The following is an 18228-nucleotide window of genomic DNA, read 5'->3' on the forward strand; positions in this document are numbered from 1 at the left end:
CTGCTGTTAGTCTGATGGGCTTCCCCTTGTGGGTAACCAGACCTTTCTCTCTGGCTGCCCTTAACAGTTTTTCCTTCATTTCAACTTTGGTGAATCTGACAATTATGTGTCTTGGAGTTGCTCTTCTTGAGAAGTATCTTTGTGACATTCTCTGTATTTCCTGAATTTGAATGTTGGCCTGCCTTGCTAGGTTGGGGAAGTTCTCCTGGATGATATCCTGAAGAGTGTTTTCCAACTTGATTCCATTTTCCCCCTCACTTTCAGGCTCCCCACTCAGATGTAGATTTGGTCTTTTCACATAATCCCATACTTCTTAAAGGCTTTGTTCATTTCTTTTTCTTCTTTTTTCTTTAGACTTATCTTCTCACTTCATTTCATTCATTTGATCCTCAATCGCTGATACTCTTTCTTCCAATTGATTGAATCGGTTACTGAAGCTTGTGCATTTGTCACATATTTTTTGTGTCATGGTTTTTTTCTCTGTCAGTTCGTTTATGGCCTTCTCTTACCCAAGATCACCAAGGCAGTACCTCTACAACTCTGCAAGAGCCACAGTGTTACTAGGCTTGGAGTTTCCCCTAATTCAGATGCAACTGCAGTAACCAAATAATTAAATCACAACTCCCAAATCCTTTCAAATATCTAGAAAGCCCTCCTAAGAAGGATGGGTGCAAACAAGCCCAGACTACAAAGACTACCATAAATACCTAACTCTTCAATGCCCAGACACCAAATAACATCCACAAGCTTCAAGACCATCCAGGAAAACATGAGCTCACCATGCAAACTAAATAAGGCACTAGTGACCAATCCCAGAGCAGCAGGGATATGTGAGCTTTCAGAGAAATCAAAATAGCTGTATAGAGGAAACTCGGTAAAATTCAGGAGAACACAGAGAAGCAATTCAGGATACTACCAGACAAATTTAACAAAGAGATTGAATAATTAGAAAGAGCAAGCAGAAATTCTGGAGCTAAAAAATGCAACCAACATACTGAAGAATACATCAGTCTCTCTTAACAGCAGAATTAAACAGAAGGAAGAATTAGTAAGCTTAAAGATAGCCTATTTGAAAATACACAGAGGAAACAAAAAAAGAATAGAAAAGAATAAAACATGCCTACAAGATCTAGAAAATCACCTCTAAAGGGCAAATCTAAGAATTATTGGCCTCAACGAGGAGGTAGAGAGACAGAGTTCAGGGTAGAACGTTTATTCAAAGGGATAATAACAACAGAGAGCTTCCCAACCCTAGAGAAAGATTTCAATATTCAAGAACAAGGTTAGAGAACACCAAGCAGATTTAATCCAAAGAAGACTACCTCAAGACATTTAATAATCAAAGTCCCAAAGCTCAAGGATAAAGAATCTAAAAGCAGTAAGAGAAAAGAAACAAACAACATACAAAGAAGCTCCATTATATCTGTCAGGAGACTTCTCAGTGGAAACCTTACAGGACAGGAGAGAGTGGCATGCCATATGTAAAGTACTAAACAATAACAACAAAAACCCTTTTATCCTAGAATAGTATATTTAGCAAAAATATCATTTAAACATGGAGAAATGAAGACTTTCACAGACAAAACTGAGATTTCATCAACACTAGACCTATCCCAAAAGACAGGCTAAAAGGAGTTTTTCAAATTGAAAGAAGAAGATGTTAATGAGCAATAAGAAATCATCTGAAGGTACAAAACTCACTGGTAGTAGTAAATACACAAAGAAACGTAGAGTATTATAATACTGTAATTGTGATGTCTAAATTACTTGTATCTTTAGTAGAAAACTAAAAGATGAACCTATCAAAAACAAATAACTACAACAACTTTAAGACATGGACAGTATACAACAAATATTTTAAAGTGAGTGGATGAAATTAAAGTGTAGAGTTTTATTCATTTTCTCTTTGCTTTTTTTTTTTTTTTTGTTGTTCTTTATACAATCAGTGTTATCATCAATTTAAAATATGGGTTTATAAGATCGTATTTCAAGCCTCATGATAACCTCAAATCAAAACACATACAACAGATGCACAAAAAATTAAAAACAAAAAATTAAAACATGCCAGAGAAAATTGCCTTCACTAAAAAAAAGGAAGGAAGAAAAGGAAGACCACGAAACGACCAGAAAACAAATAACAAAATAGCAGGAGGAAGTCCTTATGTATCAGTAATAAAATTGAATGTAAGTGGATAAACTCTCTAATCAAAAAATACACAGTGGCTGAATAAATAAAAACACAAGGTCCAATAATCTGTTGCCTACAAGAAACACACTTCACTTATACACAGAGACCAAAATAAAATGAAAAGGATATTCCATGCAAATGGAAACCAACAAAAAACAGGAGTAGCTATAATTATATCACATAAAGTAGATTTCAAGATAAAAATTATGAAAAGAGACAAAGGAGTCAATTCAGCAGGAGGATATAACAATTGAAAATACACAGGTGGCAAGATGGCCGAATAGGAACAGCTCCAGTTGCCAGCTCCCAGCATGAGCGACACAGAAGACGGGCGATTTCTGCATTTTCAACTGAGGTACTGGGTTCATCTCACTAGGGAATGCCGGACAATCGGTGCTGGTCAGCTGCTGCAGCCCGAGCAGCGAGAGCTGAAGGAGGGTGAGGCATCGCCTCACCTGGGAAGTGCAAGGGGAAGGGAATCCCTTTTCCTAGCCAGGGGAACTGAGACACACAACACCTGGAAAATCAGGTAACTCCCACCCCAATACTGCATTTACCAAGGGTCTTAGCAAACGGCACACCAGGAGATTATATCCCACACCTGGCCAGGAGGGTCCCACGCCCACAGAGACTCCGTCATTGCTAGCACAGCAGTCTGCGATCTAACTGCAAGGCAGCAGCGAGGCTGGGGGAGGGGCACCTGCCATTGCTGAGGCTTAAGTAAGTAAACAAAGCCGCTGGGAAGCTCCAACTGGGTGGAGCCACAGCAGCTCAAGGAGTCCAGCCTGCCTCTGTAGACTCCACCTCTGGGGACAGGGCACAGCTAAACAAAAAGCAGCAGAAACCTCTGCGGATGCAAACGACCCTGTCTGACAGCTTTGAAGAGAGCAGTGGATCTCCCAACACGAAGGTTGAGATCTGAGAACGGACAGACTGCCTGCTCAAGTGGGTCCCTGACCCCTGAGTAGCCTAACTGGGAGACATCCCCCAGTAGGTGCAGACCGATACTCCACACCTCACACGGCAGGGTACACGCCCGAGACGAAGCTGAGATCAACCCACTACACTCTATCCTGGACCACAGAGTGAGACTGTATCTCAAAAAAAAAAAAAAAAAAANTCGGGTAACTCCCACCCCAATACTGCATTTACCAAGGGTCTTAGCAAACGGCACACCAGGAGATTATATCCCACACCTGGCCAGGAGGGTCCCACGCCCACAGAGACTCCGTCATTGCTAGCACAGCAGTCTGCGATCTAACTGCAAGGCAGCAGCGAGGCTGGGGGAGGGGCACCTGCCATTGCTGAGGCTTAAGTAAGTAAACAAAGCCGCTGGGAAGCTCCAACTGGGTGGAGCCACAGCAGCTCAAGGAGTCCAGCCTGCCTCTGTAGACTCCACCTCTGGGGACAGGGCACAGCTAAACAAAAGCAGCAGAAACCTCTGCGGATGCAAACGACCCTGTCTGACAGCTTTGAAGAGAGCAGTGGATCTCCCAACACGAAGGTTGAGATCTGAGAACGGACAGACTGCCTGCTCAAGTGGGTCCCTGACCCCTGAGTAGCCTAACTGGGAGACATCCCCAGTAGGTGCAGACCGATACTCCACACCTCACACGGCAGGGTACACGCCCGAGACGAAGCTGAGATCAACCCACTACACTCTATCCTGGACCACAGAGTGAGACTGTATCTCAAAAAAAAAAAAAAAAAAAGAATGTCATATGTGGGCTAGGGTCTGAAATGTGGATCTTACATCTCTGCCTGGTGCTAATTCTGTGGCTGACCTGGTATACGAGTTGCAAGACAAGGTCATCTTTATTCTCCTCTCTCCCCTCCTCAAGCAGAGGGAAGGAGTCCATCCCAGGGCTGCTGAGTGTTGGGGGAAGAGTGAAAATTCCTTGGCTGCCCTAGCTTATGTCTCCCCTAGGGCATGTGCACTCCAAGTCCACTGTCTCTGAGCCCAGCATAGCACCAGGACTTTTCCAGAAATGGCAGTCCTTGTGGCCTAGACTACCTTTCAAGTTTATTTAGGACTGCAGAGCACCTCAGCCTGTAGTGGCAAAGCTTGCTGGAACTTAGGATGGACGATTTGCTTCTGGCTAAGTCTGGCCTAGATGCTCCCTCCTTGGGCGATGGCTGAATTCTGCCTGGTGTTGCTTTCCACTGTGACAAGGCAGCACTGAGTTCCAATACAAAATCCCACAATCACTGCGTTTTTTTCATCCCCAAGTGCTCAGATTTTCTCTCCACACCGTTTGGAGAGAAAATTTCTCTCCACACCGTTTGGAGAGAAAATTTCTCTCCACACCGTTTGGAGAGAAAATTTCTCTCCACACCGTTTGGAGAGAAAATTTCTCTCCACACTGCTGGGGGATGGGGAGGACACACTGCTGGGGGATGGGGAGGAATGAATCGCCTACAGGCAATTCAAGACTGTTTTTCCTACCTTCTTCAGTGCTTCTTTCCTTAATATGATGTTAAAACCATGTACTGTAATCACTCACCTGATTTTTGGTTCTTATGAAGGTGCTTATTTTGTACGAATAGTTGTTTAATTTGGTCTTTCTGTGGGGGTGATCACTTCAGGGTTCTATTTGGCCATCTTGCTCCACCTTCTCTCTGCATTTATTTTCATACTTCACAAAAGTGATTAAGACTGTAGGTTTAGATTCAGACATACTTGGATTCCTAATCCTGGTTCCATTACCCAGAGTTCACTTAATGTCTCTGAGTCTCAGTTTCTTCATCTGTGAAATGAATTCCTCATAGAGTTGTTGCAAAAGTTTAAGGAGGTAAGGCATACAAAGTGCCATGCATACAGTAGATGTTATGATGTAACTCCCCAAATCTTGGGCTATTGTGCAACTGGGAAAGCCATTCCCAGAAAGAGCATTCCATCATAGAAGGTCATGATTTATATTCAGGAAGCTCTCTTTGAACAGAGCAGAAAAAATAGAGATGAAATACAGCCCTTTTAAGCCATACAGCTGGAAACCTAACAAAGAATCTCCTGTCTGCATGATCAGAAAGTGGAGATACATTTTGGGAACATGTATCTTTGTAGAGGGCAGAGGGACCCAGGAGGGTTAGCTCTGAGAAGACAGGTTTGGGTGGGGACTGAGAGAGACCTGGAAGCTGGCTTTAAGCATCAAAGGACCAGAGAAGAGGAAGGAGGCTTATGATGTGGGTCTCTAGGATGGGTCTAAGAACACATGGACATATGTGAAAAATGGGGTGACTTGGGGTCTATCCAAGGAAGAACTTGTCAGTAGGCAGTAAATTCTCTTAGTTGACTGGGTTCCACAGGGAGGTAGTGAGCTGCATATGGGAGTGTCCCCCGCTCTGGCCTTCTCTCCAGTAGCCTATTCTCTGCCCTGCCCTCCATTCTTCTCATTGTCTCTTACTATAATATCTTCCCTTTGACTCATGAAGATACCCAATCCTTTCTTCTGTTTCACTTTCATCTCTGTCCATCTCAGACTACATGGTTCATCCCTTTAGCCACACTCTTCCCAGTTGTCTCAATTCTCTTCCCTGTTGTGCTGTTAAAAACCCCATCTAATTATCTTATTTCTCTGCTCTCGTGCTCTGCCTTCGTGATTGATTTATAACAATTTCAATGGTTTCAGCCATAATGGATATCGAGAGAGGTTGAATAACCACCTCAGCTTATATAGCTGGTGAATTTTAAAAAGAGGACTCAAACAAGGCCTGCTAACTCTAAGTCTCCCTCTCTTTCTAGGATATTATTATGCCTCTCTCAGGTATTTTAGTATTATTCCTAAGGTAAGAATAATGGAGAAGGGAAGAAAAGAATGTATTGGAATGAACTGGGAGAAAGACTCTTATGGACATAGAAACATATTGAGATCACTGATTCACTAAATACGAATCAAGACCCTCCCTGCGTTTGTTCCATGACCAGTGGAGACACAAAAATTAACAAGATACTATTTTCATTCTCAAGACATTTGCAGACATCTAAGTAAATTATTTGAAAACAAGATGGTAGAGAAATGAAGGGAATATGGTGGGACGTTAGGGACCTGTTTAGGTTAGGTTCCCAGAAATGAAACTTGGGAAGATTCTTATACATGTGAGGTTTGGGTGGCATGCTCTCGGGAGAAGCGGGTGATGGAGCAAGGGAGACCAGCCACGGCCTGATCCTGTGAGGTGCTCTCAAGCAAGTGGCATCACAGACTTGGCCCCATTTTGAGGCAAGTGGGCTGGGCTTTTACATCCCCACACCAAGCTGTGAGTGGCTTCAGGCACAAGAAGGAGGGCCTTATAATCTTCTGTGGAGAGGCAGACTCCATCAGTAGAAGGCAATTCTCCATGGAAGGTGGCTGTTGTAAGCTATTAGCAGCGATCTCAGTATCTGGGGTTTGAGGGCTCCTTCCTGGTAAAGAGGGTCTAGGTGGGGCACTACCAGTGACTACTGCAGGAAGACAGAATAGTGATACCTGGCCTGCCTGGAGAGGAGAGGCAGGGGTCAGAGAAGGAGAAGTTAGGAAGGCTTCCCAAGTTAAGGGGTCTGCGTGATTATGGACTTTTGATCCTGAACCTTTCTTGAACAGTCAACCAACTCTGTAATATGGCTAATTTTGCAGCTCCTTCCAAAAGAGAAATGTTCATCTAAATCTTTTAAAGCATTTGACATTAGATTATAAAATGGAAAGATCAATGACACCAATATGCCTGCAGGGAATAGCTATTCCTATACAAAGATATTTGTAGCACAAAAGCTGCCCCATTTTTAGGGAAAAAATAATGTTTTCCTTCCTCTCTCCCTACTCTGCTTCTCTCTCTCTCTCTCTCTCTCTCAAAACATAGTTTTGTCTTTGGGGATTTAGACGAGAAGTCTTCTCTTAGAGAAGAAGCAGGTTTGGAAAGGTGTTCATGATATTTTGTTTAGTGAAAAAGGCAGGTTACAAAATGACATATCTATGATTCTTTACCAACATCTCTATTAAAAGTTTTGCAAGGTTATACACTATAATGTTTAAATGGTTATAACAGTTTTGTGATTTCTAGTGACTCTTTTTAGTTGATCGTATTTTCTAATCTGTCATTTGTGTAGTTATTACAAAAGAGAAAATAAGATGGATAGAGATGATAGCTCATCGTCATCGTCAGTCTTGTTGGTCTGATCTTTGCTCTTTCTACCTTCATAATGACAGCTTACCTTATTGCCATGGGAGAACATGAGCTTGGATCCTTTATGCCAAGCAGACTGATTCTGGTTACCAACACCTGACCCCTTTTCTCTTGCTACTGCCTCTGCAGGTAATTTTGGAAACCTGATTGATGGAGGGTCCCATCATGGGAGTAAGAAGTCAGCCGAATCAGCTGAAGAAGACCTCCTTCCACTGCTTCATGAAGGACAAGGGGATGTGGCCCATGATGTTCCCATTCCTACGGCCTCCACCACTCACCCAGAGAAGCCACTGGTGACGGAAGGGAACAGGTGGGAGACATAGCCTGGGAGAACAGCCAAGGATTTTAGTGTGGGATTTTGTCCAATTTCTAGGACTGTTTTCTTCAGTTCTTCACTAAAATCAGAATTTTTTTTTTTTTTTTTGAGACGGAGTCTTGCTCAGTCACCAGACTGGAGTGCAGTGGCGCATCTCAGCTCACTGCAACCTTTGCCTCCCAGGTCCAAGTGATTCTCCTGCCTCAGCCTCCTGAATAGCTGGGACTACAGGCACACACCACCATGCCTTGCTAATTTTTGTGTTTTTAATAGAGATGGGGTTTCACCGTGTTGACCAGGATGGTCTCGATCTCCTGATCTCATGATCCCCCCGCCTCGGCCTCCCGAAGTGCTGGGATTACAGGCATGAGCCACTATGCCTGGCCAGAAACATAATTTTTTAATCTCAGCTATGAGAACAAGGTGCAAATTGGAGCAAGATGGTAAGTACAACTCAACTGAATCTTTAGCAACGTGACGACCCTTCAGATAACTAACACCTAGGTAATGCATTTAAGAGCAGAGCAATGATGATGATGATGATCATATCTGAAGCACACTTTATTCTGTAACCGAAGCAAAATAAGGTAGGAAGGTCAGAACTTACAATTTAAATCCAAACCCTCTTATTATATTCATCTGAGTTCTGTGCTATTATGTAAATGCAATTTGATGGGATTATTGAATACATCATTTCTTATCTTATTTTTGACACAGTCATTTGCAAACTGAAAGACTCAAAAAAACCAGTTGTCAGGCACCAGAAAAGATAATTTCAGAAAACAGCTGGGGGCACTTACATGTACTCTCACTGATCTCCTTTAATCCATGCAAATTTTCAACCTGCAAATAGAAGTAAAATTAGAGAATTTTTAAAAAGAAAGTGGTGTCAAGCACCGATCAAATGAGAAGGGATAGTGTAGTAAGAGTCTTTTATTGCCATATCTTGAAATATGTATGATCTTATTGGATTCTCATAATAGCATGTTTCTTCCCACATTTTGCATGCAAAGAGAATGAAGATGTTGCATGGCCCCAGCAAGGCTACATCTCTATGCTCCTCAGTCCCTCTGCTCTTTTCAATCTAGACACTCTCTGGGGACTGAACCATGACCACTCTCAGGATAACAGGGACTCCCAAATCTATTTTCCTAAACAGCCTTCTTTCCTGAGCAGCAGATCTAAGCACTTCTGCTTGGATGTCCCAGATGACTCACCAGGCCCGTTGTCTTCGCAGACAACTTTTCTTCTTTCCCTATTTTTCCTGTCTCATAGACCGAGCTCACCCTTCTGAGTCCTCCAAGCCACAGGCAAGAAAATTGTCAACTGTTGGTTGGGTGAGGTGGCTCATGCCGAGGTGGGTGGATTGCGAGGTCAGGAGTTCAAGACCAGCCTGGCCAACATAGTGAAACCCCGTCTCTACTAAAAATACAAAAAATTAGCAGGGCGTGGTGGCGGTTACCTGTAATCCCAGCTACTCAGGAGGCTGAGGCAGGAGAATCGCTTGAACCCGGGAGGCGGAGGTTGCAGTGAGCGGAGATTGCACCACTGCACTCCAACCTGGGTGACAGTGGAAGACTCCATCTCAAAAAAAAAAAAAAAAAGTCAACCGATCTCTTTTCATTCCTACCTGCATCTGCTCAGTGATGAAGTCAGTCAATACAGTTCTTAAGTATTTCTCAAATCTATTGCCATTTAAAAATTCTGGCCATTGGCACCTTCAGCCTGAATTATTAGAAAACAACAGCAACAACACCTCCTACCTGACTTGGATCTTATTCAAGACCTTCGCTAAACTATGAGAACCATTTACTCCCCTGATTCACCTCACTCATTGATGACCTGTGGCTTTCAGGATTAATTCCAGAGGCCGTAGCTTATGGATTTGATCCTAGTCTACTTCTCCACCTTCATTTTTGTCCACTCCACAAACTCTTTCTTCCATTCCAAACTGCAGTGCCCCTGGCAGGTTCCCAATATGTCCTGCTGTGTGCTGCTTCTGGATCTTTGAACGCACTCTTCCTTATGCCTGGCAATAATCCCCCTCCTCAGAACTGCTGGGTTTGAGACAAAGCCCAATTCCCTTCCTGGAATCCCCAGTCTGATTTGGATTTCTGTCCTCACGTCCCCAAGCACCGATTGAAGACGTTTTTACCTGTCTCTCTCCTCTGTTAAATTGGGAGCATGTTGAGGCCAGGGACTATGCCTTATTCACACGCATATCTGTTCATCTCTGTGACCAGCGGATGGCAGTAGGTGCTCATAAGTGTTTTTGAATAAGTTCAGGAATTACTATAACTGGATTGGGTACAGAGTACTATGGGAACAGAGTCAGGTGAGTAATCCCACTGGGGAGGAGATAAGGAGTTGGGAAAAGGCACAGAAAGAGTAACATCCTAAAGGATGAGAATGTGCTTAAGGGATTAAGGGAAAGCATTTAGGACAAAGCAGAATGGAGTCCATTGAAATAGTCTTAGCTGTTTGTCCTCTTGTTTTTGAGCATTTCCTGAATTTTCTAAACCCTGTCCTTCCATGGGCCTTCCATGAAGCACCTTCTTTGGGGCATTTTTTTGGGTCCCTGAAAGCCATACCTGTTTATCTGTCGTTCTTTACAACACCACAGAGAACCCCAAATTCCTCTGTCTTTTAACTTTATTCTCAAAACTGAGACCATCAGTGAGTGAACAGCTGGCTCTGCAGTTCTGGGGGACTGTTCTGAGACTACTCAGAGGTACTTTGCATCTTTGCACTGAGGCCAGGCAGTGAAGACATTCTCTGCCTTAATGGATTAGCCATTATTGACTATTGGTGGGGATTTCAGGGGAGGATGGCAAGGGAAGGGTTTAGGAGGAGATGAGAGGTTTCAAAGCATCCTTGGATGCACCTCATATTAGTGTTGTCCTGCTGGCTCAAGGAAACCAAAATAAGTCATGCTGATTTTTTTTTTTTGGTACAGTTGGGCTTTCTGTACACTCTTCAGTCACCATGTTGAGGCTCTGTCTATACAGTGGCAAGCCAGGGAGGCAGCAGCTGAGTTGGAAAAGTCTATGTCTATAAAAGACCCCTATACATGTGTACACATATATGCATGCATGTGCACATATATATGAACACACACAATTTATTTGCTGCCCTCATTAAAATGTCACTTTGGATTTGTTCTAGGCTTTCCAGTTTTGCAAAGCACATGCATTCACATGCATCTTATTTACTAGGCTGGAGCTCCGGAATGGGACTGGAGAATAAGATATCCAATGGCAGGTCATCATGTGATGACCCAAAGTCACAAGGCTGGTCCTGTATCAGCACAGCCATTTAGACTGGCAGTCTCCTCTTTCCACAAGCAGCACAGCACCTTCCCATCTGCTGCCCTCCAGCTGCCGTGCAGTTTGCCTAAGAAGCCACAGCATCCTTGTCCGTGTAGACATACTAAGACTAGAAGGTCCTGAGAACCAAAGAGACAAAGGCCTTGTGGAACATCATTAGCACAAAATGACCCAAACCAAAGAAACCTTGAGACAAAGTAACATTTGGGGTGGGAATTTATTTATCTGCAGGATTCTTAGTGCAATGATTTTTAAAGAGAGAAAATAGAGCAGTTTGGTTTCTAAATGTGTTTTTGTTCTCCTGCTGTAATAACAAACCCAGTTTCTTCCAAAAACTTACGTGGCTTCTCTTCTGAGTAAACACCTGCCGGTCTGTTTTCTGCAGAACAGACCATGGGACACCTTCACTAATTTTTATTGTCTCCTTCAGACGAAATTTGTGTGGCAGAGCTAAAAAGAGCAATCATCTATTCTTTCAGGCTGAAGTTCTCTTTAGTTTTTTGGAATGGAAACAAAGGTCACTCGGTCTCTCTCTCTCTCTCTCTCTCTCTCTCTCTCTCTCTCTCTTTCTCTCTCTCTCCCTGTCTCTCTCCCCCCTGCCACCCGTCCTACTTTCTAGAGGCTTCTTCCTCCATGTGTCATCCTGTCAAACCCATCCCATGGACTTTAGCCTTCCACAGTTCTCTTCACACAGTCCCAGGTGTTTGGGAAAAAATTACACTGGGTTTGGGGGAAAACCTGGTCAACAAAAAATAGCTGTCATTAGGCAGGGAGCTTCTTCAACTTTTTGCCATATTTCTCCCCACTTAGCTACCTCCACACCCATCCCCTTCCTTCTTGGAATTAAAACATATAAATTAGCTGCTGCTTTTCTGTCATCTCTCTCACGCTGTTAACTGCCTCTTACCGGCATGCTCACATTTCCAGCTGCCCTCTTCAAATATTCCTTCTGGCTCCACAGCTTCCCCTTTTAGCTACTTTGCTATCCCTCTTGTCCCTCTTAGCCAAGCAAGTAACCTACATTATTGGCATTAGTTCCTGGCAACACAAAATAGCAGACGGATGGGTGGAAGAAAAGAAGGATGGAAGGAAAAGTGGATGGAGGGAAAGGTGATTAGACGGGCAAGCCATGAAATGCTAAAGTTTAGTTTGGGACACAAGCCTTTACCCTCATTGATAGTATGATTATCTTTTTACATTTCTCTAGCAATTTCAGCTTACATAATGCATTTATATCTGTTTTCTTTTTTTTTTAATTGTTTTTTTTTTTCCATAGGTTTTGGGGGAACAGGTGGTATTTGGTTACATGAGTAAATTCTTTAGTAGTGGTTTGTGAGATTTTGGTGTACCCATCACCTGAGCAGTATACGCTGAACCCAATTTGTAGTCTTTTATCCCTCACTCTCCTCCCACCCTTTCCCCTCCAAGTCCCCAAAGTCCATTGTATCCTTCTTATGCCTTTGCATCATCATAGCTCATAGCTTAGCTCCCACTTATGAGTGAGAGCATACAATGTTTGGTTTTCCATTCCTGAGTTACTTCACTTAGAATAATAGTTTCCAATCACATTCAGATTGCTGCAAATGCCATTAATTCATTCCTTTTTTATGGCTGAGTAGTATTCTGTCATATATATGCACACACACCACAGTTTCTTTATCCACTTGTTGATTAATGGACAGTTGGGCTGGTTCCACATTTTTGCAGTTGGAATTGTGCTGCTATAAACATGCATGTACGTATCTTTTTTGTATAATAACTTATTTTCCTCTGGGTAGATACCCAGTAGTGGTATTACTGAATCAAATGGTAGTTTTGCTTTTAGTTCTTTAAGACCTGAAACTATAAAAATTCTAGAAGATAACATCAGAAAAACCCTTCTAGACGTTGGCTTAGGCAAAGATATCATGACCAAGAACCCAAAACAAATGCAACAAAACAAAGATAAATAGGTGGGATTTAATTAAACTAAGGAGCTTTTGCACAGCAAAAGGTACAGTCAGCAGAGTAAACAGACAACCCACAGAGTGGGAGAAAATCTTCACAATCTATACATGTGACAAAGGACAAATATTTAGAATCTACAAGGAACTCAAATTAGCAAGAAAAAACCAGTCTCATCAAAAAGTGGACTAAGGACATGAATAGACAATTCTCAGAAAAAGATACACAAATGGCCAACAGACATATGAAAAAATGCTCAGCATCACTAATGATCAGGGAAGTGCAAATCAAAACCACAATGCTCAAAATGCACAAGCGCTCTAAATACACAAATGCAAATCAAAACCACGATGCTCAAAATACACAAAATGCAAAAATGCTCAAAATGCGCAAAACTACCTTACTCCTGCAAGAATGGTCATTATTAAAAAAATAAAAAAATAATAGATGTTGGCATGGATGCAGTGAAAAGGGAACACTTCCACACTGCTGTTGGGAATGTAAACTAGTACAACCACTGTGGAATACATCTGTTACCTTGACTTTCACACATGCCTGGCACATAGTGACCAGAAAGGAAAAGTTACTTTTCTTCCCATTTTCCCTCTCTCATTTAAAATCATCCTCCTCCTGCACTCCAGCCTGGGTGATGGAGCAAGACCTTGCCTTTTAAAAATTAATTACTTAATTAAATTAATTAAATAAAAATAAAGCCATCCTTCTTGAAAAAGGCCTGCCTAAAAAAATCCTGTCCTCTAGTGATCGTTTCTAAGCTTTCTTCCAGTTCTGATGGTGGCTGTTAATACCTCTCCATTGCAGCCATCTAACTGTTCATTGTTCATTGCTCACAGGTCCCCAATTATAGACTAAGGATGGTGTTAAAAGTTTGATAGTTTTGTTACTATGCCTCCCGAGTCCTGCCCACAACATACAAAACATTAACATGTGACTGGGGTTGCCTGGAAAACACTGATTACCAGCTAACTTCCAGACCTAATTGTTTTCACAGGAATTACAACTATTTGCCATTTGAGGCTAAGAAGCCCTGTGTCTACTTTGTCAGCTCTTGGGGAGACCAGACCTTCAGGCTGCACTGGTCCAACATGCTGGAGAAAATGGCAGACTTCCTGGTAGGTGACTCTGACAGGTGATGGACTAGAGGATTGGGAAGCTGGTCGGGGAAGGGATTTTTAAAATCCACCTAGTAGAGGATGTTGACTTCCGTTTAAATACAAATAAATGGGGGATGGTGCATTTGGAGGGCATGTGGATCCTACCATGCATATCTAGGGGAATGAGATAACATTTTGTAAAATCCCTGGACTTGAATCAAAATACCTAAGTTCAAATCCCTGCCCTGCTTCTGGCTGTTATAGGATCTAGGTATGGTCTGTTTTTCTAATCTCCAAAGGGCAGGAATTGACAACTTTCTCACAAAATTGATAGATCCTGGCTTCGATTAATAAAAAATCCCAAGTCCCTGGCGCGGTGGACAACTGTCTACAACATCAGACCCTGCCTGCGTCTACAGCCCCATCTTCCCTATGTTCTTCCTCCCTTACTTTGTTCCAACCACACTGGTCTCCTTTGAATATGTTGAAAAAGCCAAATTCCTTTAAGCCTCCCGGCCACCACCATGCCTTTTCCTCTGTTAATTTTCCCTTCTCCAATCTTCTTGTAACCCAGCCAAATTCCAGGGTTAATTTCAAACTTCCTCAGGGAAGAGTGTGACACCTTCTACCCCCTTATCTTCTTACATAACACCCTGTTTTGTCTTGTTTTGTTTTGTTTTTGAGAAGGCGGTCTTGCTTTGTCACTCAGGCTGGAATGCAGTGGCATAATCACAGCTCACTGCAGCCTTGCCCTTCTGGGCTCAAGTAATCCTCCTACCTCAGCCTCCCATGTAGCTGGGACCACAGGCATGTCCTACCACCCCTGGCTAATTTTTTAAATATTTTGTAGAGATAGAGTCTCACTGTGTTGCCCAGGATAGCCTGGAACTCCTAGGCAATCCTCCCACCTCAGCATCCCAAGTACTTGGAACTACAGGTGCACGCATGCCACCATGCCTGATTTTTTTTTTCTTTTTTTTTTTTTTTTGTTTTGAGACAGGATCTCACTATGTTACCCAGGCTGGTCTGGAATTCCTCGGTTTAAGCAATCCTCCTGCCTCGGCCTCCCAAATTGCTGGGGTGTTAGGCATGAGCCATTGTGCCTGGCCAACACCCTGTTCTTTTCCTTTGGACCGCTTATCATACTTTACAATATATTTGTGTGTTTCTTTGTTCAATAACTATTTGCCACTGTTTCTATGGCATTTAGCTTAATGCCTGGCACCTGATAGGGGCTAAATAATTATTCATGGAATTGAATGTTTGAAAGTATTTTATGCTGTAAACAGTGCCAATCAATATCCAATCAATGCTAGGTTTTCCCCCCTAAGCCCCAGGAGGGAGAGAAAGCTGGGACCTCTGTTTCTCTGATATCTTGCTCCTCCCCTTTATAAATTCTTCTCTCCTACTCCCGTGCTCCCACTACTCTGTCCCATATGCCTTACCAGATCATCCTTGTCTTGACCCTCCTGTTCCACTAAAACCTATGCTAAGTCAAGAACAAAGTTCTCTGTCCCATTTGCTTTATAATCTTTGTCTCCAAATTTGTAAAACAAAGTATTGTCTCTGAACATGGGGATTCCAGGCATCATGGAGATAAACTCTGAGAGTGGTCAGGAGACCTAGTCTGGGGTCACAGCACATGGAAGTCACAGACTGTCTTGGTTAGGATGGTCTTACTTCTCCTTCAGACAGAACAGATCGTTTATCTCCAAGAGTCTTGACATTTGTCTCCAAGAGTCTTGACAAAGCAAATCAGAATTTTTTTCCTAGAGGCCATAGTGACATTCATTTCTAATTCCTCTATCAATGTTGGCATCCCTGCCGTGCTTGGCATATCATGGCTAACTACCATGAGAGACATGACTGAATGTTTACTAACTACCAGCGCTGTTTGAAGATATTCACACCCCCTATAGTGTTGTAGGTGCGTTCTGTTATTATTCCATTCCACAGATAAGGAAATTGGGCATAAATGGATTAATTCACTTGTAAGTGATAGAGCCTGGATTTGAACCAAGGCAATCTGACTCCGGAGCCCAAGTCCTTAACTATGCCACAATGTTTCCTATTCTTATAGTGAAGGTGTAAAGAGGGGGAACATATGTCCCCAGGCACCAGACGTTGGGATATGGTAGAGAATACAGTTTCATAAATTCTAGCAAAGGAGTAGTAACACATATACTTCCCCTTAGGTGCCATTTTCCTCCAGGTCACTAAATAGAATTCTAGAATTTAGTCCCAAAGGAAAAGTGTGATTGTTAAGTATACAAGCATAGGGCCATTGCCATGTACAATCTGTCCCATTACCTGGCCCAAAACTCATGTAATCAGAAGAACAGGGAACCATTTAATTTCAGGGATTATTCAATATGATTATATCCCTATGTAAAAAATTGACTTGAACATTACTTTTGAAGTTTTGGGTAATTATATCTAATTTCTCTACATTGTTAGGTATTTCCCACATTATTAGGTTTCCTCAGAGAGTAGATTCTAAATAAATGGTACCCATTAGGGAATGGATCTATAACAGAAACAATGAGTTTGAACAGTATGGGAGAAGACTTGTATCTGGACCAATTCCACTTATTAAAAGAAAGGTTCAAAGTTAGAATGCAGTAGCATTTTCCAATTCAAGTACAAGAAAACTAGATAAATCTTCCTTCATTTCCAAAACAAAAAATTAGCTAACTGCTATTTCTAGTACATTACAATTAGTATCTCTACTACCAATCTCATTCCCACCGCCTCATCTCTCCACCCCTGTGGTTTGTTTTCAGGAAGAAAGTATAGAAGAAGTGAGAAATTTGATCAAGATTTCACAGGAGGCACCTGAAGAGAAAATGAAAACAGTGCTCAGTGACTTCATCAGTCAGAGCAGGTACTGGGAGAGACAGCCGGCATAGGCAGAGCTGAGCTTCTGTGGACTCAGCTTTTCATTACCTTGAGAGAGTAGTCGATTTCCTATGCATTCAAATGGGTGTTTTAGAGTGCTGTATCCATCTTAATTTTGTTCAGTAATTTCACTGGTACTTGTGAATTAACTACTGCTTCTTGACACTTAAGCAACTCAAACATAAATCAAAGGTGCGAAAAGCAAAGGAAGACTTACTACAGAGACTCTGTAGGAAACAAGAAAAATGCTAGTAGTGTTAGTGCACCAGCATGGTGCTGTGCATGTGGCAGACACTCAGCAACTATTTGACACTTAGATGGCTAGAAAAATAAGCTATTAATATATAAAATACTATTGTTGGGCTGAGGTTTTGAAAACATCTCTTCTCTAAAGGCTCTCTGAAAATCAACTATTTTCAGTGAAAGATACTATTTAGTGAGCCTGAATAGTATATTTCAATATACTATTATAGGGGCTGAGGGAAAACCCTCCCTCCCCTCTCTGAAGGCTCACTGAAAATCAACTGACAAAAAGTAGATTAATAGGAGAAAAGGTATGCAAATGTATTAACATGCACAGGGGAGAATCACAGAGTGATTACTCAATTACCCAGTGCAGTACAGAAGCTTATATATCCTTTTTTAGATGAGATGGGGGAGATGGAGAATGTAGACATTTATTTTGAGGGACAGTAAATCATTAGGAAGAATGAATGGACCAGGGAGATGGGAGGCCAACCTCAGGGGAAGGTGAGGGATGAAGCTGCACAGGAACACAGGTTGTCTTAGTTTTTTTACAAAGTCCCCCAGGTAATGTCTTGGAGCTGTCCTTAGAAGAACAGATGCAAAGTCTTTCTGGGCAGGTGATGATTCCAGTCTCTTCTCTGTTGGTTGATCTTTCCTGGTTATTTGATGAGATCTCTAGGGAGGGAGTCTTAAGACAATCACTTTTAAGCTTTCTTAGTCTGATAGGAAAATGTAAAGAGTCTTCTCCTGGTGCTTTGGAAAAGAGGATCAGAGAGACAGGGAGACATGGAAAAGACAGGTCAGAGAAAAACCCTGGTTCTGAGGCTTATTTCTGAGGCCTTCCAATTTTCAAAGCACTCGGTGTGATGAAGCACCATATTTTAGGGAATTGTTTTCTGTGTTCCAACACAATTTAATGAAAATTTTATACAACATATTGAGTACCAATTAGTAACCCTTATTCTAGAGGTCAGATGATATAATAAAAGATAAAAAATAGGCTATATAGTTAATTATCTTTTACTGAGAAACAAATTTCCC

The 18228-nt window shown here is 42.2% G+C and overlaps 1 protein-coding gene across 2 annotated transcripts in view; it reads left to right on the forward strand.

Moving 5' to 3' along the window:
- Positions 1–18228, forward strand: part of FER1L6 (fer-1 like family member 6) — a 172014-nt gene that overhangs the window by 45469 nt on the left and 108317 nt on the right. For both annotated transcript variants that reach the window (XM_017881439.1, XM_017881440.1), the window contains exons 12-14: positions 7475–7655; positions 13941–14061; positions 16827–16927. In XM_017881439.1, coding sequence (XP_017736928.1) covers positions 7475–7655; positions 13941–14061; positions 16827–16927 — 403 coding nt within the window. The remainder of the gene's footprint in view (positions 1–7474; positions 7656–13940; positions 14062–16826; positions 16928–18228) is intronic.

The sequence above is a fragment of the Rhinopithecus bieti genome, unplaced genomic scaffold (assembly GCF_001698545.2).
Source record: "Rhinopithecus bieti isolate Rb0 unplaced genomic scaffold, ASM169854v2 scaffold_13272, whole genome shotgun sequence".
NCBI classification, from domain to species: Eukaryota; Metazoa; Chordata; class Mammalia; order Primates; family Cercopithecidae; genus Rhinopithecus; species Rhinopithecus bieti.